Raw genomic sequence first — 27,144 nt, forward strand, 5'->3', positions numbered from 1 at the left:
ACTTATATTAGAGGAGAACGGGGTGAATGGTAAGATTTTGGAATCACCCAAAATAATCCCCCAATTTGTTTCAGATAAAGGCTGTCTTCCAATTGCTTGGGTTGCTTGAAAAAAATGAAGTGAACTTGAATGGTTCCTACCTGTGTCATAGCGGTAACTGTAGTTTTTTTTATGGTCTTTGTTAAGCCCTTACTATGTGCGAGGCAGCGTACTAAGCACTGGGGTAGATACTTAGCACTTAGCATCCGTCAGATTAGACGTCCCACAGTGTCCCACATGGGGCTCACAGTCTTAATCCCCATTTTACAGATGAGGGAACCGAGGCGCGGACAAGTGAAGTGACTTCCCCCGGGTCACAGAGCAGACAAATGGCAGAGCCTGGATTAGAACCCAGGGAGTCTGACTCCCGGGCCCTCGCTCTACCCATTAGGCCACACTGCTTCTCTACCAGTAGTAATAGTAACAGCCGTGTAATTCTTGCATTGTTCTCAGCCTACTGAAAGGGGACTGTCTAGCTGGTATTTTCTCACCGAGGTCTCCGTCAACTGCTCCCCTCCCAAACCCACCCATCTCCCGCTCCTCACCTTTCCCCGGGGAAAACCTCCACCATCCATCTTTTCCAACTCTCCCACCTCCGCCCCTTGGCTCACGCCTCCCCGCACCCAGAACACCTCCTCCTCACTTTGCCTTTCGCACGGATTTCTCTCTCAGGGGAAAGAAGTACTAAAGGTCCTATCCTCAATTCTGGGAAACCCACAGCCAAGCCACCTCAGAGGATCTGAAACCGATCGGTAGCAAGCTGCAATCTTCCCCCTCTACCACAGCCACAGGGGAGATCGGATTCATTCGTCTGATCCCTACGTGCGGAGTCCCTGATCGCGATGGATGGAATCACGAGGCGTCCAGGTGGAGAGGAAAAATTTAACAGCCTGCGGCCGTTAAAGTGGAAAAAACCTCAGGCCGCCGAAATTGAGTGTCACGTCGACGGCACCGAAGCCTCCTCCGACGCTTCCCCATTTCCCTTTAAATCACCTACCACGCTAGCTGCCGTTCTGAGTTGTCCCGAGCTGCTTCTCTTTTAGTAAATTCCTCCGTGGGGGGGAGTGACACAGTCGGGTTTCTGCGGCCGGGGTGACGTGGTCTAGTGGACGGAGATGGGACTAGGAGTCGGGAAACTGGGGAATCTAGTCCCCACCTCCCCACCTTTCTGAGCCTCAGTTTTCTTATCTGTAAAACGGGGATAGGTTAGACCGAGAGCCCAGCACCTAGCACGTAGTAAGCGCTTATTAACTGCCATAATTAACCATCTGCATGATTCAGGCCAAAGTAGGCTCAGGATGTGAAATAATCAGATGACTGAGTTGTCCGTCGCTCTTGGCCGTGGAGACCTGGCTGGGAAGGCAGTGTCCTACCCGCTGATCCACTCATTTCCACTGAGTCTCGCCGAGTTACTGTAACGCGATTTTCCCATATCATAGCAAGAAGGAACACGCCCTAGTGGAGACCGCGTGGGCCTGGGGGTCAGAAGGGTCTGGGTTCTGATCCTGGATCCCCGCCAAGTATCTGCTGTGTGATCTTGGGCGAGTCACCTCACTCACTTCATCTGGAAAATGGGGATTAAGACGGTGAGCCCCATGTGGGACAGGGACGGTGCCCAACCTGATTAGCTTGTACCTACCCCAGCACTTAGAACAGTGTTCGACACATAGTAAGTGCTTTAAAAATACTATCATTCTTCTTGGTATTATTATTATGCTCTCCGAGAACTCGACCCCGTGAGAGAGGAGGATCGGTGTATTCACTTGAGGATTTAGGTACGTCTGAGAATATTCCACTGAGACTCATTCATCACTTTTTTTTTTTAGTGCAATGTAGCATGTATTGATTTTCATCTGTAAAGACCCACCTGTTTTGGGTGGTGTTTGTCCCAGAGAACCCATCTCTTTCCTTAGCCTCCCTTTTAGGAGTTCTTAGCTCCAGGTACATGCAACCAGAGGCTAAGGAAACACACCCCTCCAACATTTTCAACACAGCCTGCCATTATTCACAGAGTCCGTGAACTGTAATTAGCGTGGTCCAAGTCATAGCAAAACACTGATCAATCCCTCCGGGCCACGGCCTCCTGTTGACACATACGATAATCTGTTGTACAAAGGATGAGGAAGGGACAGAGAGGAAGAGACACACACACACACACACACACACAGACATGGTTGGTGTGACCTCCCGGCTGCATAACGTGATTAGCCATCTGAAGATAAAGGAATTTCGTGCTAACCACTGGAAGATTCTCTACGATAGGCACTAGGGTGACTTTTCATCATATTTTAGTGCGAATCGCAATGACTCACTTATCAAGTTAGGAAACACACACTACAGCATGTATTCACATTTTTGTTCTCTCCCATTACCAATGCCAAGACTATTTCCAACTTACGGTAACGCTCACAAGAGAATCATTGACGTGAGCTAGGAGGGGCAGGTATGGGCTGATACTTGACTCAGAAGGAATAGTCAACAAACAACCAGGTAAGAAGCCAAGTGGCTGGTTCACTGTGAAGCATGCCGCATTAGGGGTAGGCTACCCGTGATGTGTGGATTGGATCAGCCCCGATTCACATTCCCGCAAGCGGGCCCGTCAGATGGCTCTGAACTCTACCCTGACCATTCTCTTTGGTCTCCCGGAGAAGTCACGGGGCGGGGCGGTGAGAGGAGAGAGGCGATAGCCTCGTCTTCTCGTCTCTTCCCTCTCCCCTCTCCCTCCCCTGGGCCAAGATCTCTTTCCCCCGATGCAGAGTTCACCTCTCCCTTCCACAGTGTTCCTGGGACACTGGCTGGAGGGGCTTTTTCCCTCTGTATCTGTTATTTCCAAACCTCTTATAACCACCCCCAGCCAACTCCGCTGCCAACGACGTTTTTGTGATACAGAGAGTCTCGCGATCAATGAATGCACGAAGGAAACACCGTTGGGATTCTATACGCCGTCTTGCCAAAATCCCCACTTGGTTTTGTGTCGGGTTCTGCCCACTGTGGCGTTAAAATTTTCCTCCAGACTCTTCAGGAGAATCTCGCTGCTGATCCGTACCCACGCAGAGGAGGCCACGAATCCAACACCGCGTGGTTGGAGACCGGCCGCTTTTTCAACCACCGTGATTCAGAGAGGTTGAAAAAAGCAAGGGTGATGGGTTCACCCGATTACCTACCTCTCCTCTGCCTATTTCCTTCCATCTGCAAAATCAGCGGGCACTCGGGAGCCATAAAGGACTGAGAAAATCTAAAAACCCCCACCGTCGGGAAATTATATTTATCGAGCACCTATTGGGTCCACTTGGGAGAGTAAAATGGACCAAGAGATGCCCTCACTTACCCTCCAGCTTAACCCCCACGCACCAGGGCGGGGACGTGGTCACCATAGAAAATGTGATCCTGCCACGCACAGAGAAGAGGGGGAAAGGGTCCCCCGAAGCCGGGACACTCGCTACACTGGCGCTGCCTGAATCTCCCTCCTGGCCTTACCGCAACCTGGCTGCTGAGAGGAGAATCAGCGTGGCCCAGTGGATAGAGCACGGGCCTGGGAGTCAGAAGGACCTGGGTCCTAATCCCAGCCCCTCCACTTGTCTACCGTTTGACCTTGGGGAAGTCACTTCACTTCTCAGTGCCTCGGCTCCCTCATCTGTAAAATGGGGATTAAGAGTGTGAGCCCCACTTGGGACAGGGACTGTGTATCCAACCCAATTGGATTGTATCTACTCCAGAGCTTAGTACAGTGCCTGGCACATAGTAAACGCTTAACAAATGTCTTTTTTTTTTAAAAAAAAAAAAAGGAGGGGATACCCTGGACAAGACTATAAATTGCTGCTCCCATCAGCATTTGCTCTTTGCTCTTCCTTCTTCTCATCCTCCTCTCCCTAATAATAATGATGTTGGTATTTGTTAAGCGCTTACTATGTGCAGAGCACTGTTCTAAGCGCTGGGGTAGATACAGGGTAATCAGGTTGTCCCACATGAGGCTCACAGTCTTCATCCCCATTTTACAGATGAGGTAACTGAGGCACAGAGAATTAGACTGTAAGCCTGTTAAAGGGTAGGGAATGTCTCTATCTGTTACCGATTTGTGCACTCCAAGCGCCCAGTACAGTGCTCTGCACACAGTAAGCGCTCAATAAATACTACTGAATGAATGAACGAAGTGACTCGCCCACAGTCACCCAGCCGACAAGTGGCCGGGCCGGGATTCCAACCCATGACCTCTGACTCCCAAGCCCGGGCTCTTTCTGCTGAGCCACGCTTAGACCGTGAGCCCGTCATTGGGCAGGGAGTGTCTCTATCTGTTGCCGAATTGTCCATTCCAAGCGCTTAGTACAGTGCTCTGCACAGAGTAGGCGCTCAATAAATACTACTGAATGAAGGAATCACCCAAGGTCACACCGTGGACGAATGGCAGAGAACCCAGGTCCTTCCGACTCCCGGGCCCGTGCTCGCTCCACTAGGTCAGGCAGCTTCTCGGCGTGGAAGCTTGTGCGATTTATACCCATTTACGACTCTATTTTAAGGAAAAAAAACCCCTGATAATCACCTCTCAAATGATGTATATTTTAACCAAACTGGCTTGAGGGACCGCTGCTGCCTGAACTTCCTCCCCCTTCACATCCGGGCAGACCCCTGCTCTTTCAGTCTTCAAAGTCTTTCTGAAATCACATCTCTTCCAGGGGGCTTTCCTTGATTAATCTCTCATCTTTGCCCTCTATCCCCCCGGCCCCCAACCCCGATTCCTGCCCCTCCAGCATTTCTTCATCAGCTAGGCACTCGGGTACTCGTACCCACCTCTCCCTTGTCGCGCTTATTTTATAATCCATGGCTTCCCCTGCCTGTAATTCATTTTTGTACCTGCCTCCCCGACTTGACGGTAAGCGCCTTGAGGGCAGGGATCAAGAAGCAGCATTGGCGTAATGGAGACTGCCCGGGCCTGGGAGTCAGGAGGACCCGCGTTCTAATTCCGGCTCCGCCACTTATCTCCTGTGTGACCTTGGGCAAGTCAGTTTGCTTCTCTGTGCCTCAGTCACCTCATCCGTAAAATGGGGATTGAGACCGTGAGCCCCACGTGAGACGGGGACTGCGTCCAACCCGATTTCCTTTAACTATTCCAGCACTTTGTACGGTGCCTTGCACAGAGTAAGCGCTTAACAAATACAAAATGATTATAATTATACCCACGCGTTCTAACGCATTCTCCCGAGTGCTTAGTACGGTGTTCTACACAAAATAAGCACTCAGTAAATACCATTGTTCGGATCCATCGGTTGAATGGGTTGGGGCCCGGGAGAGGGGTTGCCCAGAGGCACAATCGATGGATTGTATTTACTGAGCCCTTACTGTGTGCAGAGCACTATACTAAGTGCTTGGGAGAGTACAATATTACAGAGTAACGGACACATTCCCCGCTCACCCCGACCTTCCAGTCTAGAGGACGAGCTTACGAAACTTCCATTTAAGACCTCAGCTCCTCGAGCAAGCTCTTCCACTCGGCGGAGTGAAGGGAAAACTCTGCGAAGCCCCGTAGAGAGAACATCCTTCAGCCCAGGTGGCAGAGCAATTTGTTATCTGTTACTTCCCCTTTATTATCTGCAATGGTATCTGTCCTGGCCGGATACCCTAGGGAACCCAGTGAAACCTTCCTGTAGCCTTGCCTTTTGGTCTTTTCCCATTCATGGGGTTTGTTTGGTAAAGTCTCAATCTGAGCCCATAAAGCATAATTATGTCCCACTCGGCTAGTTTCCCACACCGGCTAATGAAAACGTTCACCTAGAGACCACGATAAGGGAGCTTCCCTCTGCTTGAACCCCAGCGATTTTAAGGTTCCCGTAATCAATCACTGTTATTTATTGAGCACTTACTGTGTGCAGAGCACCGGACCAAACCCAGGGGAGAGTACAGTGCAACGCAATATACGGTTTGGAATAAGCACAGTTTTCCACGGCCATGAATCAGCCAGGCCCAGAGCGGGCATTTGTTTGGAGAAGCGGCATGGCGTAATGGATAGAGAGAGCACGGGCTTAGGAGTCAGAGGTTATGGGCTCCGGCTCCGCCACCTGTCAGCTGTGTGACGTTGGGCAGGTCACTTCACTTCTCTGTGCCTCAGCTACCTCATCTGTAAAATGGGGATTAAGACTGCGAGCCTCACGTGGGACAACCTGATCACCCCGCATCTCCCCCAGCGCTTAGAACAGTGCTCTGCACATAGTAAGCGCTTAACAAATACCAACATCATCATTATTATCATTATTACTGCCGAGGGCTGAGTGACTCTGGGGATGTGGACCCCTCGGTGATACAGAGAAGCTTTTTGCGCGGGTCCTCGTGTCACCCTCAGTTACGGTACTTATTAAGCGCTTGTAAGTGCTGAGTAGATAGAGGATTATCAGGTTGGACAGAGTCCCTGTCCCACCCGGTGCTCACAATCTAGGCGGTACAGAGAGGAGGTATCTTTGTCCCCATTTTACGGTCGAGGAAACTAACGCACAGAGAGGGTGAGTGACTTGCCCACGGTCACACAGCGAGCCAGTGGGGGAGCTGGGACTAGAATAATAATAATGTCGGTATTTGTTAAGCGCTTACTATGTGCGGAGCAGAAGCCGGGACTCCTGACTCCCAGGCCCGTGCTCTTTCCATGAGGCCAGGCCTCCTCCCGGGTCAGCAAGGGTCGGGGGGTGTCTGGAATTCTTTGGTGTCGTTAGCGATGGGTCTAGTCAGCCACCTGCCCCTTCAGGCTGCTCGCGCTCTCGCTCTCCTCCACCCACAGTGTTTCCGTCATGAGTGCCCTCCCACCCACAGGATCAGAGGGGCACCTGGGTTCCACCAGCGTCGCCTCACTCTCTCCGAGGGCTTCACGCCGCCGAGATCCAGTCCCTTCCCTCGGTACTTTCCTCTCCATCTCATTGCAATTTTTTCCACCTTTGCCCTCCGTTATTTTCTCAGAGTGAAAAGTGAATGAGCAATTTGCGAAGATGAGAAAAATCGGCCTGCCGAGTGGTGAAATTATTGTCGTTTTTCTTGAGCGATTCGACAAGCGGCGGCGTTAAACAGAGGGCGGAAAAGGTATGCGAGAGTGAGTTTCCACGCCGGGCGTTTCTATATCGCACCTCGGTGAAGTGGATAAGTGGATGCTTAGGAGGGGACTGCGAGAATTTTGGGCCGTGAGAGGAAGAGGGCCGGCTCCAGGCAGCAAGCGAGAGAAGCAGCTGGCTCTGGGTGCTCCATCAAGTGGTTAGCAGAGTGGTGGAGAATCTGAAAAATTCACAACCCCGATGATTTTATCAGCGAGTGGATGGCAGTTTCTTCCCTACCTCAGGGTGGCCAGATTTCTGAGGCCAGTCCCGCCAAGGGCCACTTAGCGGGCAGGGATTGTCTCTCTCTCTCCCTCTCTCTATTGCTGTATTGTATTTTTCCAAGCCCTCACTAAATACGCCGCACACAGTAAACGCTCGATAAATATGATGGAATAAATGCCCCAAATGGCTCACTGCCTCTTCCTCTGCCCCTGCTATGGACGGAGCCGGTTACTTGGTCTATCGGTGGTATTTATTGAGGACTTACCGTGGGCCGAACGCTGTAGTAAGCGCTCGGGAGAGCACAGTGCAATGGAGTTGGTAGACAGGATTCCTCCTCTCAAGGACCCAGAACCGAAGCCGTTTCCCTTAAGTCAAACCTCCACGCCTCGGGCAATCGTGAACTCTGGTTGAAGTTCCCGAAGCCACGCAGTGCGGTATCTCTAGGCCCGAATACCTCACGGTGTGTGACTATTTCCCATGTCCCCGATTCACGAGGGTGATGTTGTTTTAACCTGGTCGGGTCCACTGCCCCGAAGGAGAGCCGAATGGGTTTGCAAGAATAGCCTTCTGGGTTCATCACTTTCTCTCTTTTATGTTTCCCAGGTGCCTTATCGATTCTTCCGGCCACCAGGCCACCATGGTGGTGCTACTTGGGGGGAAAGCTTAACTGGGATACTGAATGCTACATTAGCATTCTGAAAAAGAGGTTACAGGGCCAGGGGGCACTTCGGACCGTCACCGATTACCGTTTGTTCATTCAATAGTATTTATTGAGCGCTTACTATGTGCAGAGCACTGTACTAAGCGCTTGGGATGAACAAGTCAGCAACAGATAGAGACGGTCCCTGCCGTTTGACGGGCTTACGGTCTAATCGGGGGAGACGGACAGACGAGAACGATGGCACTAAACAGCGTCGAGGGGAAGAACATCTCGTAAAAACGATGGCAACTAAATAGAATCGAGGCGATGTACAATTCATTAACAAAATAAATAGGGTAACGGAAATATATACAGTCGAGCGGATGAGTACGGTGCCGTGGGGATGGGAAGGGAGAGGTGGAGGAGCAGAGGGAAAAGGGGAAAATGAGGCTCTAGCTGCGGAGAGGTAAAGGGGGGATGGCAGAGGGAGTAGAGGGGGAAGAGGAGCTCAGTCTGGGAACGCCTCTTGGAGGAGGTGATTTTTAAGTAGGGTTTTGAAGAGGGAAAGAGAATCGGTTTGGCGGAGGTGAGGAGGGAGGGCGTTCCGGGACCGCGGGAGGACGCGACCCGGGGGTCGACGGCGGGATGGGCGAGACCGAGGGACGGCGAGGAGGTGGGCGGCGGAGGAGCGGAGCGTGCGGGGTGGGCGGTAGAAAGAGAGAAGGGAGGAGAGGTAGGAAGGGGCGAGGTGACGGAGAGCCTCGAAGCCTAGAGTGAGGAGTTTTTGTTCGGAGCGGAGGTCGATAGGCAACCACTGGAGTCGTTTAAGAAGGGGAGTGACACGCCCAGATCGTTTCTGCGAGAAGATGAGCCGGGCAGCGGAGTGAAGAATAGACCGGAGCGGGGCGAGAGAGGAGGAAGGGAGGTCAGAGAGAAGGCCGACACGGTAGTCTAGCCGGGATATAACGAGAGCCCGTAACAGTAAGGTAGCCGTCTGGGTGGAGAGGAAAGGGCGGATCTTGGCGATATCGTAGAGGTGAAACCGGCAGGTCTCGGTAACGGATAGGATGTGTGGGGCGAACGAGAGGGACGAGTCAAGGATGACACCGAGATTGCGGGCCTGAGAGACGGGAGTTTGTCTGAATGTGTTTATTCCCCAAGGGTGTGAAAATGCCTACACCCACGAGATTCCTCTGTTCCTCCACATTTATCATTACCCTGGAAAATTAGAGCTTTTTCTCCTGTTCTTTCTTCCCTCCTCCCTCTGCACCCTGCACCTAGGAGTGTGAGGGTAATTTCTGATGGAGAATATCTGTTAAATGTACTGGTTTTCCCATATTATCCAGCCCAACCTCCCCCCTTGCTCGGTCCCACCGTCTCTCTTCCGAAAACCCTTCTTCTTTCCTTGACCATTTCAGAGAAGCGGAGTGATCCGGAGTGTATCTGATGCAAGCCTTCTGATGCAAGCCCTACCCACCAAGCCCTTCAGCTCAGGGGCCAGGATTATAAAGTGAGGGAAGAATATGGATTGACAAGCTTAACTGTGGTATTTGTTTACCCGCTTACTGTGGGCCAAGAACTGTACCGAGCGCTGGTCCTCCGTGGGGCTCGCGGTCTAAGTAGGAGGGAGAACGGTAGCGAATCTCCATTTTTTTTTCAGATGAGGGACCTGAGGCAGAGAGAAATCAAGTGATTTGTCCAAGGTCACGCAGCAGACGCGTGGCAGAGCTGGGATTGGAACCCAGCTCCTCTGAATTCCCTGGCCCCGGGCTCTTTCCACTAGGCCGTACCGCTCCCCAGGGATACATTTTGCGCAAGCTTCCGCAGAGGCACATTTCAGTCTAAGTGACGGAAAACGGAACGTTTGGAGAGGCAGGATGAATTACTTAAAAATAGCCCGCAGAACTCGAATCGAATCATTTTTCATAATGAAAAATGCAACCCCCCCCTCCCCCGACACCCCACCCTACAGGTTAAATTCCTTTGTGTCCAGATGACTCATGGCATTGCAAATCCATTAATCCCTTTAGCACAATAGTTGCATGTGTTCCTTAAAATTCATCTAGCCTGGCTGAAGGCACAATTCGTCTGCAGAGTCACCATTTTCATCTCAGCTAAAGTCTGCACCCTTACCACTCTGCCCCATTCTATGCAAAATCCAACCTCCAACAATGAGTTCTTTTTCGTGAATTAATTAATTAATTCAGTTGTATTTGTTAAGCGCTTACCCAGTACAGAGCACCGTACTAGGCGCTAGTGAGCGCGCAATACCACAATACACGGTGACATTCCCTGCCCACAACAAGCTCACCGTCTAGATGGGGGGGAGACAGGCAGCAATAAAAATTAATCAAATTGCAGTTATCTACCTAAATGCTGTGGGGCTGGGGGCGTGGGAAGGGCAAAGGGAGCGAGTCAGGGTGACGCGGGGGTAGTGAGAGACGAGGAGAAGCGGGGCTTAGTCTGGGAAGCCCTCTTGGAGGGGAGATGTGCCTTCTGTCCATTCCAAACGCTTAGCACAGTGCTCCGCACCCAGTGAGCGCTCAATCGATACGGTCGAATGAATGAATAAGGCTTTGAAGTCGGGGAGGAAACACATCCCTCCTGTGGTCCCACAGAGAATAGTTTCCAACAGAATGTAAGGGTGATAGAGCTCAGTCCAACCGGCCTTTTAAAAATGAGGCAGAAATAAAGTATGTATGGATATGATACGGTACGAATGTTCAGAAAGATAGGGGAAAGATAAAGATTAGGGAGTGCCAAATCTAGATGATTGATCACATGGCCTAAAACTATCCCGTTCGGAGGGTGAGGGTTACTCTCGGTGAACCATGATACACTGTGGGTGTCGGGGTAGGGGAGGATTTTCTAGGAAAGCATTTAGACCACCCTAATTGCCCACTCCACGGGGGCGGCGCTAAAACGGTAGCTTCGGCTAAGCTCTCACCGTGCGGCAAGCTCAGTACGAAGCGCTGGGGTAGATGCGAGATAATCAGGTCAGACGCAGTCCGCGGCCCTCGTCGACCCGCGGTATACTACGTGGGAGGGAGAACGGCTAACGGATCCCCCTTTTACGGATCGGATACGAAAGAGTTCAGTGACTTAAAAACTCCCCTGTGCCTCTGTTACCTCATCTCTAAAACGGAGATACGCGTGTGAGCCCCATGTGGGACGGGGACTGGCTCCAACTCGACTAGCCTGTACCCACCTCGGTGCTTAGAACTGTGCTTGGCGCGTAGTAAGCGCCTAACAAGTATCATCATCATTCTTAGTATTGCCATTATTACGACGCCCATCTCCATCGCTACTAACATTCTCAGTCGAAGGGCCACCGAGAAGCTTCGTCCAAGGACCCATTTCCACAAGGAGCAGCATGCCTAGCCATCAGTCGGTCCTTCGGTCATATTTATTGAGCGCCTACCGTGTGCAGAGCACTCTACGAAGCGCATGGGAGAGGCCAGTACAACTACATGACGGTCCCATTCCCCGCCCACGACGGGCTTAGAGCCTAGAGGTGGGGGAGACAGAGTGTACAGTCAGGAAGAGGAGAGGGACATTAATACAAATAAATGATTGAGGTGTACATAAGTGGCGTGGGGCAGGCCGGGGGAGATGAATGAAGGGAACAGGTCAGGGTGAGGCAGAAGGGGGTTGAAGAAAAGGAAAAGAGGGCTTAGTCAGGGAAGGCCTCTTGGAGGAGATGGGCCTTCGATAAAGTTTTGAACGGAGGGGAGAGAAACTGTCAGTGGGATTCATTCATTCGGTCGTATTTGGTGAGTGGTCACCGTGTGCAAAGCACCCGTACTGAGCGCCTGGGAGAGGGCACTATAGCAACAGACACATTCCCTGCCCACGACGGGAATCCTTTAGTCGTTTTGCCGAAAGCCTCACAGGCTGGCACCAATTTTGGTTCTATTCCCCGGTGGGGAGGGCCCGGGTGTCGGGTAAGTGGATAGACCCAAGGGGCTTCTCTTGCACCGCTCTGGCTTCCCGGAGAGGGTGGATGTTTAATAAACAGGGGGCAGGAGGTAGGTCAGCAGGTACCCCGCAGTCCTCCGACAACAGACCGGGCGCCGCTGTCGAGGACAAGGATCGCACGGGCCTGAGTCTGAACAACGCCCTCAACTTTCAGCCCATTTTCCAGAGTATTTTGGGGAAACTGAATGGACTGGAATCCGTACCCTCTAAACCCTTGATCGTCATCATCATCATCATAATGATGGCGTTCGTTAAGCGCTTTCTAAGTGCCCAGCACTGTTCTAAGCGCTGGGGGTGGGGGAGGGATACAAGTTAATCAGGTTGTCCCACGTGGGGCTCACAGTCTTACTCCTAATTATACAGATGAGGTAACTGAGGCACAGAGAAGTGAAGTGACTTGCCCGAAGTCACACAGCTGACAAGTGGCGGAGCCGGGATTGGAACCCCTGGCCTCCGACTCCCGAGCCCGGGACCTTTCCACCGAGCCACGCCGCTTCGCTGCTGCGTTCTTCACGGCGCCGACTCCCTTTTTTATACGGTATTCGTTACTACGTGTCAGACGCTGAACTGAGCGCTGGGGTAGCTACAAGCCGATCAGGTGGGACGCAGTCCATGACCCACCCGGGCCTCGGTCTTGCTCCCCGTACTAGAGATGACTCATTCGATCGTACTTCTTGAGCGCTTACTGTGTGCACGGCATTGTACTAAGCACTTACTAGGCGCGAAGCACCGCTCTGAGCGCTGGGGTAGTTAGAGGGTAACCGGGTCGCCCCACGTGGGGGCTCTCACTTTCTATCCCCATCTTCCAGATGAGGTCACCGAGGCACGGAGAAGCCGAGTGACTCGCCCAAGGTCACCCGGCGGACAAGTGGCGGGACGAGAACCCACGTCGTCTGACCCAGTGAGGCTGGAGCAGGAGCGGGAGCTGGAGCAGGAGCACCAGCAGGAGAGGGAGCACCAGCGGGAGCATCAGGGGGAGCACCACCGGGAGCGGGGGCAGGAGCACCAACAGGAGCGTGGAGCAGGAGCATTAGCAGGTGCAGTGGTAGGGGCGGGAGCACTAGCGGGAGTACTAAGGAGCAGAAGCACCAGCAGGAGTACAATGAGGAGCACCAGCGGGAGCACCCGCGGGAGCGCGAGGAGGAGCTGGAGCACCGGCAGGGGCACGAGGAGGAGCAGGAGGAGGAGCAGGAGGAGGAGCAGGAGCACTGGCACCAGCAGGACCCCGAGGAGGAGCAAGAGCCCGAGGAGGAGCACCAGCAGGGGCACGAGGAGGAGCAGGAGCACCAGCAGGGGCAAGAGGAGGAGCAGAAACAGAAGCGGGAGGAGGAGCAGGAGGAGGAGCAGGAGCACTGGCACCAGCAGGACCCCGAGGAGGAGCAAGAGCCCGAGGAGGAGCACCAGCAGGGGCACGAGGAGGAGCAGGAGCATCAGCAGGGGCAAGAGGAGGAGCAGAAACAGAAGCGGGAGGAGGAGCAGGAGGAGGAGCAGGAGCACTGGCACCAGCAGGACCCCGAGGAGGAGCAAGAGCCCGAGGAGGAGCACCAGCAGGGGCACGAGGAGGAGCAGGAGCACCAGCAGGGGCAAGAGGAGGAGCAGAAACAGAAGCGGGAGGAGGAGCAGGAGGAGGAGCAGGAGCACTGGCACCAGCAGGACCCCGAGGAGGAGCAAGAGCCCGAGGAGGAGCACCAGCAGGGGCACGAGGAGGAGCAGGAGCATCAGCAGGGGCAAGAGGAGGAGCAGAAACAGAAGCGGGAGGAGGAGCAGGAGGAGGAGCAGGAGCACTGGCACCAGCAGGAGCCCGAGGAGGAGCAAGAGCCCGAGGAGGAGCACCAGCTAGGGGCACGAGGAGGAGCAGAAACAGAAGCGGGAGGAGGAGCACTAGCACCAGCAGGAGCCCGAGGAGGAGCACCAGCGGGGCCAGGACCACGAGGAAAAGCCCCGACCGGAGGAAAACGATTATTCAAGCGGGGTCGTGCAAATGTGAGAGTTCTTCTAGAATGGGAGAGGAGGAGCACCGGCGGCGGCAGCGGCGGCCTGGTTGCACAACCCGGCTCCCCACTGTTTACATGTAACCGGACGGTGTGTGTGTGTCCGGGTGTGTGTGTGTGTGTGTACACACACAGCGTGAGTCACCGGGAGGAGGAGGAGGAGGAGGAGGAGGAGGAAGAGGAGGAGGAGGAGGGAGAGGAGGAGGGGGCGTGGCGAGGGCGGGTCGGTGCGGTGGCGCAGCGCGGCGGGCCGGGGCTCCGCTCTGTCCGTGTGTGTCCGTCGGGCCCCGGCTGCGGGTCGGTGGGTCGGGGGGTGTGTGTGTGTGTGTGTGTGTGTGTGTGTGTGTTGGTGTGCAGGTGTGAGGTGGCGTGTCGGGGTGCGGGAGGGAGCGCGGTCGGGGACGGGACCGGACGGGACGGGACCGGACCGCGCCAGGCCAGGCCAGGACCGGCCGCGCAGCGCCCCGCGCAGCATCCGCACCGGGGCCCGGCCCCCGGGGCCCGGGCAGGTGGCCGTCCGGTCCGCCCTCCCCGATGAGCGGCGGCCAGCCCGGAGGCCGGCCCGGAGGCCGGCCCGGAGGAGGAGGCGGCGGCGGCGGCGGCGGCCTCTTGCTGCCCGGCGGCCGGCCCGCCCCGGCCAAGCGCCTCCTCGATGGCGACGAGCGGGTCGCCGCCCTGGCCAAGTGTCCGCGCCTGGCGGCCGACGAGCTCAGCCCTCCGGCCTCGCCTCCTCCGGGAGGTCCTCCTCCTCCTCCTCCTCCTCCTCCTCCGGGCCGCCCTCCTCCTCCCGCTCCTCCCGCCGCCCCGCCGGGGCCCAGCCGCATCGCCGGCTACCTGCTGCTGCCCCTGGCCCAGCGGGACCAGGTGTCCAGGGCCCTCAGCGTCCACACCGGCCGGGAGCTCCGCTGCAAGGTGAGCCCGCCCCCGACGCGCCCCCCGGATCCCACCCGCCCAGCGCTGGCCGCTGGGGCTCCTCGCACTCGCGACACGGCGTCGGGCTATCCCTTAAGCGCCACACTGTGCGCGGAGCACCGTTCTGGGCGCCGCGGCCCGTACGAGGTCGATAGGTTGGTCCCCGGGGACCGTTCTGAAGTCTTGACTACGTGCTGAGCACCGTTCTGAGCGCCGCGGCCCGCACGAGGTCGATAGGTTGGTCCCGAGTACTATTCTGAAGCGCTGACTAGGTGCTGAGCACCGTTCTGAGCGCTGCTCCCCATACGAGGTCGATAGGTTGGTCCCCGAGCACCGTTCTGAAGTCTTGACTATGTGCTGAGCACCGTTCTGAGCGCCGCGGCCCGTACGAGGTCGATAGGTTGGTCCCGAGTACTATTCTGAAGCGCTGACTAGGTGCTGAGCACCGTTCTGAGCGCTGCTCCCCATACGAGGTCGATAGGTTGGTCCCCGAGCACCGTTCTGAAGTCTTGACTATGTACTGAACACCGTTCTGAGCGCTGCGGCCCACACGAGGTCGATAGGTTGGTCCCCGAGGACCGTTCTGAAGTCTTGACTATGTGCTGAGCACCGTTCTGAGCGCTGCTCCCCATACGAGGTCGATAGGTTGGTCCCCGAGCACCGTTCTGAAGTCCTGACTATGTGCTGAACACCGTTCTGAGCGCTGCGGCCCACACGAGGTCGATAGGTTGGTCCCCAAGTACTATTCTGAATCACTATGTGCGGAGCACCGTTCTGAGCGCCGCGACCCATACGAGGTCGATAGGTTGGACCCAAGTACTATTCCGAAGCGCTGACTAGGTGCTGAGCACCGTTCTGAGCGCCGCGGCCCATACGAGGTCGATAGGTTGGTCCCCGAGGACCGTTCCGAATTAATGTGCCATTTGTTAAGCGCTTGCTGTGTGCAGAGCACTGTTCTAAGCGCAGGGATAGATACAGGGTCATCGGGTCGTCCCACGTGAGGCTCACTGTCTTCATCCCCGTTTTACAGAGGAGGGAACTGAGGCCCAGAGGAGTCGTGACTGCGTTCTAAGCGCAGGGGCTCATAGGAGATCGATAGTCGTCCCCCATATCATGTTCTGAAGCGGTGACTCTGTGCAGAGCACCCTTCCGAGCCCTGGGGCACATAGGAGGTCAATAGGTTGTCCCCTACAGAGTAGTCGGAAGCGCTGACTCTGTGCAGAGCACCGTTCCGAGCGCCGGGGCACTGACAAGGTCAATGGGTTGTCCCTCGTGGGGCTCCCGGTCTTCATCCCCATTTGGCAGATGAGACAACTGAGGCCCAGAGCAGGGAAGTGACCTGCCCAGAGTCACCCAGCCGACGAGTGGCGGAGCCGGGATTAGAACCGTGGAAAGAATGAATGAAGGACGGTGGGGGGCGGGGGCGGGGGGGGTCCCCATCCCGGGTCTGTCCCGTGTCTGCCGTGCGACCTCGGCTGAGTCGTCGCCCTTCTCGGCCTCCCGGCGACCTCACCTGAATAAGGGGGGATCAGAGTGGGAACCCCGAGAGGGACGGGGACCCCGTCCGACTCGATTCCCTTCTGTCTGCTTGGCACCTCATAATAATGCCGGGATTTCTGAAGCGCTCACTGTGTGCCGAGCACCGAGCGCTCGGCTACCGCGGTTGTTATTCGTATCTGTTAAGCGCTCACTGTGTCAAGCACTAAGCGCCCAACAATGACCGCGATTGTTATTATTATCTGTTAAGCGCTTACTACGTGCCAAGCACTAAGCGCTCAACAATGACCGCGATTGTTATTATTATCTGTTAAGCGCTCACTACGGGCCAAGCACCGTTCTGAGCGCCGGGAGGGGCGGGGGGGGGAGATACAAGGTCATCAGGTTGGCCCAGCCGGGGCTCACGGTCCTCACCCCCGTTTTACAGACGAGGGAACTGAGGCCCAGACAAGTGAAGCGGCTTGCCCAGGGTCGGAGGCGGGATTAGAACCCAAGTCCTCCGACTCCCAAGCCCCGGGCTGTGGCCACTGTGGCACGCCGCGCCTCGTGGCCCGCAGACCCCAAGAAGGGGAGGGGGCCGGACGAGGCAGGACCCTCCAGCGGCCGGGGACTTAAAGCCACGGGTCCCTCCTCCCAAAATAGGGCCCGCCGAACAATAAAGGGTCCGGCAGTGGTCACTGCCCATGGGGGTCACTGCTAAAGCCCGCCGCTGGATTTTCTTTATGGGGGGGATCCCTTTCTCCCAGCATCACAGACCGGATTGGATTTGGGGGAGGGGACGAGAGGAACGCCGAGTTCCCACCGAGCCCCCTCCCCGTTTTATCCTTTGTTCTCCCGGTCGCTCTCCTTTCCTCGCCCCCTTTGTGTTCCCGGTTTCCTCGAGCTCCCTGCCCTGAATTTTCCCTCCGGTCAGTGTGCTTCCTCCCCCCCACCCTCCCCCGCTTGTCTCGGGTTTCTCTCAATCCATTCCTCCCCCCCCCCCCCCAACCCCCACGACCCCCTCCATCCCCTCCATCCCCCTCATCTCTCCTTGGGCTTTTGTGTCTCTTTGGTCTGAAGCCTTTCTGGCCTTTCCTGACTTTCCCCAGCCCACTCTCCCCCCCCCCCAAAAAAAAGAGCAGGTGGGGTGATGAGGAGGATGAGGGTGACCCCGGGGCTCGGCTCCCCAGGCCTCGGTCCTGAAAATGGGATTTCGATGGAAGGCGAGACCCGCCCCCCTTCTCGGGCTTGAAAAGTGGCGTTTCCGACCAGTCCCGGCGTGGCTTCTTTCTCCTTTGTCTCCTCTCCCCCCCCTCGACTTTGTCGTCCCTCTCGGCCGCCTTTCCCTAAGGCTTTTTGACCGTGCTGGTGGTCGGTGCTGTTCTGACCGCTTTCCCCAACTTGGCCTTCCCTTTGTCTCCAGGCCTTACTTTCTTTCTTTCAGCCCGGTGAGGCTTCTTTCTTTCTGCCTTATTGTCCCCCATCCTCCTTTCCCTCCAGTCACGGTGCTCTTCCCGCCCCTCTCTTCCCTCCTCCCTTCGGGTCGGGAGGGGGGCTTTCTCAGCCGCTGCTCGGGCCCGCCCTCCCCTCCCCATCCGAGATGCGGATGGTGGAGGGGTGCTGGGGGTTTAGGGAGAGGAGAAAGGGGGGTGTTTAGCTCCCGCTTCTCTTGCCCATTCCCTCCCCCAAGCACCTCCTTTTGTTTCCAAGAGGTGATGGGACCACCTCGGCTAAAGCTTTGATTGTTTCTGCTTGGGGGGGAACCGAATGGTCATTTTTCCTCCGCAGCCAGGCCGGGAGCAGCGTCCCCAGAATAAGCCGCACGTGCAGGCAGCCTGGTCGGACAGTACGGTCACCCGCTGCCTCGGGAGGACCTTCCGCCTCAGAGGGCCAGCGGCGTCCCGGAGCCGCGTCCCCGGCCGGTGCCACCCCAACGGGCCAGGGAGCAGTTCGGATCCCTGGCTTGACCCACTGACGCCCACAGCCCCGATTAGATCTTAGAGCCTCCGGTAGGAGCATCGTAGCCCCGTCCCCGTGGGGGCTGGCGGGGAGGAGAAGGAGGGCTGGGGATGTGACCGGTCGGTGATGCGGGTCAGTTAGGTCCCTAGGGGAATCTCAAGAGGCGAGGGAGTCACCGTCCGGGGCCCGGAGGCGCCGTGCGTTCTTCACCTCGGAGTCCGGCTCTCGGGCAGGGCCGCGTGGGGTACGCTCGCCATCTCCCCGTCCCCGGCTCCTAATGCCGCCCCCGTCTGCGGGAGCTCGAGGGGCGCTTGGATGGGGGTACCCCGCAGAGGCGGAGAAGCTCCCCGCTGCCTTAGGACGTGCGTTCCCTCCCACTCTGGCCGCCTCCCCTTCCCTTCCTCTGTGTGTGGCTGGGATTTTCCTTTCGATGGGAGAGTTTGCTTTCGGGGGCTCTTAGAAATGGGATCGGCTCCGTTTCTCCTCTAACCCAAAGCGTCCTAAAACAGCTTCCCAGATCCCGGGGGCTCCTGTGCCCCGATGCTCACTGATCCCCCGGGACTCCTCCTCGAGCAGCTCTCCCGCACCAGGCCCCTTCCCCAGGAATGAGGGATCGGCGCTTCTCAACACACACACACACTCACACACACACACGGACACACACAGACGACCCACACGGACACACTGTCACACTCACACACACACGCTTCTCCCTCTTCTCTTCTGCTGCTCTCCATCTGGTGTCTCAACGGGTCTCCGTCTGCGAACTGGCTGCTGCCACCTGCTGTCTGACGTTCACCAGATTTCCCGTCTCTCGAAAACCCTGAATTGGAAGGAAAAAACCCTAACATTTCTGGGGAGTTGAGGCCAAAGGGCCAGCTTGGGATAAGCGGGAGGAAGGAGCCGGGGGGAGGAAGGGGCGGGGGGGATTTTCCTTGCTGGAAATCGATGAGACCAGCACTGGGATGGGGTGGGAACCACAGATTGTGCAACCCATCCAGTTCCTCCCGGCAGATAATAGCCAAATCCAGATGGTGACGGTTCCGTGTGTCACCGTTTCCAGTTGAGTCTAGGATGTGAGTAACTGGGACGAAAACAAAAGCCCTTTAAAAGAGCACAGTTGGTTTCTTAGAAAAGAAGCCACTCGTTCCGCAGGAAAAAGATCAGGAGATCCAAGACTCTTCTCCCGTGAGCGCTCCCCCCGGGGCTGACTCTGGGATCTCGGCTGAGCGTTAGCGGCCTCTCTAAGGTGTCTGGCTGCAGCCCCGTCCCCTCTCTGCTTTTCCAATGCAGTTTCCTCCTCCTCCTCTTCCGGGGGGAGAAGCTGCCTTCTTCCCTTGCTGTCTTCCACCGCCCCCCCCCCCCCCCGCCACTGTTTCCCTCAGTTTGCAGAAGCTCCCCGAAGCCCCGATGAATTTTTTGGCAACTTTCACCTGGAGGAGAGGGGAATGATGTCCCACTTCCGGATGAGAGGGTGGAGAGAGGACCTGGCCAAAGAGGGGTGACTCTCTGGGTCCTCTTGCCTCGTTCTCCCATCTGAAGGCCGACTTGTTTGTAATGATAGTAATTAACGACGATGGTATTCGTTAGGAGCTTACTATCTGCCAAGCACTGTTCTAAGCGCCGGGGTAGATACGAGGTGATCGGGTTTTCCCACGTGGGGGCACACGGTCTCAATCCCCATTTTACAGATGAGGAAACTGAGGCACAGAGAAGAGATGCGATTTGCCCATAGCCACACCGCCGACCGGTGGCGGGGCTGGGATTAGAGCCCACGACCTCTGACTCCCGAGCCCCTGCTCTCTCCACTAAGACACGCTGCTTCCGCTCTTACCGAGTCCGGTGACGGGGGAATCAATTTTCCACCTTCTTTCTGCAGGTGTTCCCCATTAAACACTACCAGGACAAAATCCGGCCGTACATTCAGCTGCCATCCCACAGGAACATCACGGGGATAGTGGAGGTGATTCTGGGGGACACCAAAGCCTACGTCTTCTTCGACAAGGACTTTGGGGACATGCACTCCTACGTGAGGAGCCGCAAAAGGCTGCGGGAAGAAGAGGCCGCCCGGCTGTTCAAGCAGATTGTCTCTGCCGTGGCCCACTGCCACCAGTCCGCCATCGTACTGGGCGACTTGAAACTCAGGAAATTTGTCTTCTCCACAGAGGAAAGGTGAGGGGCAGCTTCCGACGGCCCTGGCGGGCGCTGGTGGTGGGAGGGGGGTGGGGAGGGGAGAGGCGGGAGGAGAGGCCAGGTGGGCTCGGTGGCGGGATCCACCTACGGAGTGGGACTGCCGACTCGGTCGGATCACCACGGGGCTGGTGGCGGTAACCGTATTGACGAAATGTGCCCGAGACACCTGGGTAGAAGAGCCACCGTCCAATTCCCCCATCCCCTTCCTTTGAGGACTTCAGCTAAAGCTGCTTACTCTTCCCTCGGTTCTCCAGGAAGGCGGGAAAAGACAGCGATCGATTTTAGAGGGGTGAAAGATGATCTTGCGCTCCAGTCGGGATAGCGGTGTTCTTTTGGGATGCACAGATTCTCCTCTCTCCTCGTGAGCGCCGCTGATCGCCGTGTAGAAAGAATCCCTCCCTCCCACCTCCCGGTGCCAGAACGGTTCGGTAGTCGGAAACATTTAGAAGTCGAAGCTGCTGCAGCCTCAAGGGCGGACGCGCGCACGGACGCTCTGCCTCCACGTGCTCCGTGGGGTGGGTTTTTTCGCGTCGCTACTCGGAATGCAGTCCATTTGACTCCTCGATGGAAACTGGCGCGAGTTGAATGCTAAAGGCAGGCTATGACTTACCCCCTGAAGGGCTCTTTCTTATTTGAAGAGATTAGAAATCCACGAGGCGTTCCAAGGTTAGGGGCAGTGTATAGGGTTCGAGGTAGTCCCTATCAGTTTCGTAGGTTGTGGCCGCTTTCTGCACGAGATTCGACTCAGCCAGACTCGGTTCGATTACTCGTCCGCCCGCTGTAGAGTTCCTGCCTTCTGTATCCCAACAGAAACGTGCGGGCACGAGGGACAGGAAGGTGAAAACGAATAGATCGCGCGGGCGGTGGGACACGAGGGCTGCAATCAGAAGCAAACCGAAATTATTGGAACCGCGTTGGGGGAAGACGGGTCTTGGCTTCGCACCGGTTATGCTTTTTGGGAAACTCCGGTCGCAGAAAGGTCTGCAGGTTCATCGAGCAAGAAACGCATAGGTGTTGCGGGAAAGAGCGGTCTGTGCGATTCCGCTGCCGTGTGCCCTGCCCTCCCAGGATGAGGGCCTCCCCCCGCCCCCGCCTCTCTCCCCCACCGCTTTCCTAGATGGTGCACGCTATCCGGCTGACTTTTCTCAAACTGCATCGCACCGGCTAGTATGGACAGTGAATTTGGCAACCGGGAGGTTAAGCAATTCAAGTCTGACGCTATTAGTCTTAACAAGCACAGGTGCAGAGTTTTAGTGCCGCGGCAGCCAATCGGAGGCGGACGGTAGAGGTTGAGTCATATTTTCCGTGTGCAGAACCGATGGGTGTTTTACATAACGACAGAGGTCACATCGAGGACAGGCTGAAGCTAACACATTCACAACCCCCGCGAACAGGAAGGCAGAAACGAGGCCTTTGAGAGGAAAAGGAATCGATCCATCAGCCGGTCTCCGAGAGTTGAGGTTCGTTCCGGTGCCCCGGTGGAGCTCGGTCCTTCCAGGGACTGGAGGCCCAGATTCCTCGCCTCGAGGCGAGCGGCGGCAGGAAGGTCGAGAAGTCGGAGGCGGCGCATAGTGAAACCTAATAAAAGAGGCTCCAAAAGGCCTTTCTGACAGGTGGTTTTCAAATACAGATGGTCTCCTTGTCAGCATATAGATGTGGTTTATAGGCGTGAGTGAGGGACCCCTCTGCCTACCTCTCTGTTCGGCTTTGAGGACCCGTTCTAAAAAAGTACACATCCCTTCCGCTTTCGCAAGTGGCATAAAGAAAATCCACAGTCTTTATTCACGTCCCACCGTCAATATAACTGTATTTGACTACACCTGCAAGGGGGGTGTGTGTGTGTGCATAATGAAAAAGACTTGGGCTTTTCATATACCCTCCCTATGTGGTTCCTGGTGGTTACTAACTTGACAGCGCATTAAATCGCCTAAACTGAAGTGCAGCATCCTCCCCGCCCCCCGCCCCCCTCCAGGAAGGAGAATTCAGAGCTGCCCCGGAATGGGGCGCGACGGATCTCAGAGAAGCAGCGTGGCTTCTCGGGGGAAAGAGCGTGGACCTGGTTTCTAATTCTGACTCCGCTCCATGCCTTCTTGTGTGACCTTGGACGAGTCTCTTCACTTCTCTGTGCCTCAGTTACCTCTTCTGTAAAATGGGGATTAAGACTGTGAGTGGGACATGTGGGACATGGGCTGCGTTCAATCTGATGAGCTTGGATCTGCCCCGGTGCTTAGTACGGTGCCTGGCTCTTGGTAAGCGCTCAACAGCGTGGCTCAGTGGAAAGAGCCCGGGCTTGGGAGTCAGAGGTCATGGGTTCGAAGCCCGGATCCACCGCTTGTCAGCTGGGTGACTGGGCAAGTTACTTCACTTCTCTGGGCCTCGGTTGCCTCATCTGTAAAACGGGGATTAAGACTGTGAGCCCCACGGGGGATAATCCGATCAGCTCGCAGCCCCCCCCAGCACTTAGAACAGTGCTTTGCACATAGTAAGCGCTGAACAGATGCCATCATGATTATTAACAAATGCCATTAAAAATAAAACCCCGTCCGTCGCAAACTCGGGTTAATTTTGCAGAGGGACTGTCTGTCGTTGACATGCTCTGATCCACAAGCACCGATCTGACCCAGATACTGGGAGGGCTTGGCCAGCATTTATGAAAATCTGCCTGTGAAAGGTGTAACCCGGGAATGGCTTTGTTATCCTGCTCTGTGCTTTTCGTTTCTCTCGCGCTGGCCTTTCCCCGTTGTTCGCTCAGATGCAGCGATGAGATCTTTGTCCCCCTCGACCGTGAAGATAATGAATCTTAGCGGTTAGCCGCTCGGCTGAGCGGAAAGAGCACCAGACCAGGAGTCGGGAGCCCTGGGTGCTAATCCCGGCTCCGTCGCTGGCCCGCTGCGTTACCTTGGCCAAGTCGCTTAACTTCTCTAGGCTTCAGTTTCCTCGTCGGTCAAACGGGGATCCGATACCTGTTCTCCCTTCCCGTTAGACTGTCAGCCCCCCGCGGGACGGAGACCGTCCGATCCGACCGTCGTATATCTACCTCGACACCTAGTACGCTCTTGACCAATACCCCAGCGATGGTAATAACAGTTAGTACTTTTCCTTCGGTCTTCCCCCAGCTACTCCTGACGCGACTGTGTATTTTTCTGTCTTGCAGAACCCAGCTGAGATTAGAGAGCCTGGAAGACACTCACATAATCAAAGGGGAAGACGACGCTCTGTCGGATAAACACGGCTGCCCGGCCTACGTGAGCCCTGAGATCTTAAACACCACCGGGACCTATTCCGGCAAGTCGGCGGATGTTTGGAGTTTAGGGGTGATGCTTTTCACCCTCTTGGTCGGACGCTACCCTTTCCACGACTTGGACCCCACCGCCCTCTTCTCCAAGATTCGCCGTGGACAGTTCTGCATCCCCGACCACTTATCTCCCAAGGCCCGGTGCCTCATCCGTAGCCTCCTGAGGCGGGAGCCGTCCGAGAGACTCACCGCCCCCGAGATCCTGCTCCACCCCTGGTTCGAGAGCGTCCTGGAACCTGGACACACGGAGCAGGAAACGGGAACTTCCGATCAGATGGTTCCAGAGCAGCAAGAAGACAGTGATATGAGTTCCTTATTCTGCTAATCCCAAAACCTCAAAAACCTCACAGTTCTCACTCATGGCATTTTTTTTTTTTTTTTAAGGGTTTCATTTTTCCACTTAATAGACGGATAGAGTTTTCAGCGTCGGGTCCAGCCCGAGAAGTGACCGTGTAAAAACGGCAGCCCCTTCCCCCAGATATCCGCTCTCCGTGTTTGAGTCGTGTGGTGTGACTTGACTGTTGTGAGCCCTTTTAGCGGCTTCCCTACCCAACCGGAAAGTCTCTCAGAGCATCCCAAGAGCTCCATCTTCTGCAGGGGAAATTAAAACAGCCAGTTTTTATTTTATTATTTTATTTTTTGGTTCCCCAAGATGACAGAGATGAAGTCCGGTGTAGGCTTACCGTGGTTGGAGCTTATCGGCGGAGAGGACTCGATCTGAACGTCCTAGAAGAAGAACCCTCAACCCTGATCTACGCGCTGCCCCTTTATCAGTCTCTTATCCGGCTGGCACCGTATCTTGAATGAGAAAAACTGATGGCCCAGTGAAATCACTATTGCTGCTCTGTTGGGAGGTAGACGGTTGAGATCCCGCGATATCGACCTACCTACCTTATTGGAAGTTTGGAGAGGCAGGCATCCCTAAACTCACCCGCTCGGGCTCCCAGCTCTCCCCCACTTCCTCTGGCAGACTCTCTCTGTAGCACTTGGGGCCAGGGAAAAGCTAACCCTGCCTCAGAACCAAACCTCTCTCTGATTTCTGATATACACTAAGGCCTTTTTCCTGAGCAGGAGCCTTCTCCCCTCCCCCCCGCATCACCACCACCACCACACGCACGCACGTTGTGAAAGGTCCAAGTTATAAAGCACAACATCAGATTCAGAGCCGCAGCCTGCTCCCCCCACACTGGCCTCCCGCGGGCGGGCCGTAGCGGGGGGGAAATCTCCCGAAACCCTCTCGAACGGGTTTGCTTCTTTCCCCCTCCCTTTGGCGGTTAACATTTCATCCGTCCCCACGGCCGGCTCTGGGCGGCGGAAGCTCGGGAGTCGGTCGTACAGAATGTTTTCGGCTTTCGGCGGGCCGCGGTTTAACGCCGAGAAGGTGAATCTTCGGGAGATGCTCCGAGCGGCTCCTTCGGATGGTCCTAACCCTACGCGTGTCCTGTCTGCCTCTTGGCCGGTGGCTTTTCTCTTGCATGATTGTTAACTTTCCAGACTCTCTGTGGTTAAGGAATACGCCTGTGTGATCGGTTGTCGAGAGGAGCCCCCATCCTGTAGAAGATCACGCCCGCTGGGTCTCCTGCGGGTCTCCCGGGCTGGTTTGGCGCGGAATGGCAACTTGCATTAAAAAACAGAACGAAACAAAAAAAACACGTTAAAAAAAACTTTACCAGATGAAGTACAAGCAAAATTCTCGGACAGAAGATACAGTGAATTGGTTAAACGGGTAAATTAAATATACTGTATAGTGAAAAATGGCACCGAACCAGTGCGGCTATTTTAACGGCCGAAGCCTCGGCCGGCTACGACACGCATTGTGAGAAGGCCATGAATACCTCATGTACTGTGTACTTTGTACATAAATTTTACTTTTTTTAATATATCTATTATTTTTTGTTGTTTGGCTAGGAGGCTGTAATGTGTATGTCTGAATAACCCAAGGTGTCAGAGAACAGTTAAATGTGAATTCCTGTTAGCAATACTAACTTGACCGAATCATGGGAATTAGAGAAGAGGGGGACAGACACCCCCGTTGCACTAAAGCTCTCATGGTTGCTTGACATTTGTATCTGTGATACAGCATAAGTTGAAAGAGTCTGTGTTGGCTGGCAGTTGAGCCTGCCAGAAAGCTAAAACACTATGTCCAGCGTGTAAATATGTGTATGTATATATATATATATATATGTGTGTGTATATATATATACACGTATATATATGTGGAGATTGAGAGGAAAGCCTGACTTGTAGAGAAGTTTTAATAAACAGTTTCTTAAGTATGCTCTTTTTTCCCTTTTGTAAGCCAAATCCATTTTTACCTTTTGCGTTTCCATACCACGGGGAAGCTTCGTCGACGTAAAACGTTGTGCCGGGCCAGAGGACGTTTCTGACTGTCAGCAGGATCGTCTTCCACCTGGTGGGTGGACACCTCCACTTCCAACCTGGGTTTTAACCGCGTCGATGTTTCTTCTCTTAAGGCGGAATTCAGAGCTCCTCTGGGGGACGATTGGATGGGTAGAATTGCGGAGGATCCGTCGGAGAAAGAGATTCTCCAAGGGACACTCTCGTGTTCAGAGTTGGTTTTCTCGGGGTTGGGGGAAGGCAGCTTCGGAGAGCCGACCGGCCATCCCGGGGGTCTTCTCAGTCCTGATTTGGAAGGCTCGGGGTCGCCGCTCGGAAGAGCCGAGGGGGTGATCGTTGTCTTCATCCCTGAGGCCTGGAAACCCAGGCTCTTGAACCCTTTAAGTCGAATTGATCCGGGGTGCAAGAGAAGGTTTCGTTTCCTGATTGTTCTAATGCGGAACCCCTTTAAAAAGTAAGTGTTTGGTGCTCGGGAAGAGCGGTCTGGAGACCAGGCATAGAATCTAGCCATACTGCGTGAGACCTGATTAACTCGATCTACCCCAGCGCTAAGAACAATGCTTGATGTATAGTAAACGTTTAACAAATACCATAATGATATTTATTTAAAAGGCCCGAAACAAAACATCCTTTGAGTGAACTGGGTTCCGAAGATCAGGTGTTCGTGTTTTCTAAAAGCACGTTCAGTTTGCTGGCGTTAGGCGGTTCCTTCGAAATATTTACTCTTTGGCAAATGCTCATTCTAGCTTATACTAGCCGCCTTTTCACGGCTGCATAATAGGTGAAGTAGGATGCAAAATACCAAGCGAGATCCTAACAAACTGCCTTTTCCACCTCCCCAAAGGAAATACTTTGGACCTCTCTAAAGTGCTTTATAATCTAAAGATTTCAAAACACTTTGCAAACAATTAAAGTTACGACACTTTCACATGTTCCCCTTACACGGTACCCGTGCTACATAAGAACTCGAGGAGGCGATTGGCTGGAAAGCGGCACGTGATGCCTCGAGTCAAT

The 27,144-nt window shown here is 55.1% G+C and overlaps 1 protein-coding gene across 1 annotated transcript; it reads left to right on the forward strand.

Annotated features, from left to right (window-relative positions):
• The first annotated feature begins 881 nt into the window (after positions 1–881).
• TRIB1 (tribbles pseudokinase 1) lies at positions 882–26,050 on the forward strand. The gene is made up of 5 exons (XM_007661121.3): positions 882–1,081; positions 13,011–13,235; positions 14,555–14,849; positions 20,164–20,456; positions 23,632–26,050. Exons 1-5 carry the CDS (start codon positions 882–884, stop codon positions 24,095–24,097), a joined length of 1,479 nt encoding a protein of 492 aa, XP_007659311.2. The 3' UTR covers positions 24,098–26,050.
• Positions 26,051–27,144: the final 1,094 nt, after the last annotated feature.

The sequence above is a fragment of the Ornithorhynchus anatinus genome, chromosome 4, assembly GCF_004115215.2.
Source record: "Ornithorhynchus anatinus isolate Pmale09 chromosome 4, mOrnAna1.pri.v4, whole genome shotgun sequence".
Taxonomy (NCBI): domain Eukaryota; kingdom Metazoa; phylum Chordata; class Mammalia; order Monotremata; family Ornithorhynchidae; genus Ornithorhynchus; species Ornithorhynchus anatinus.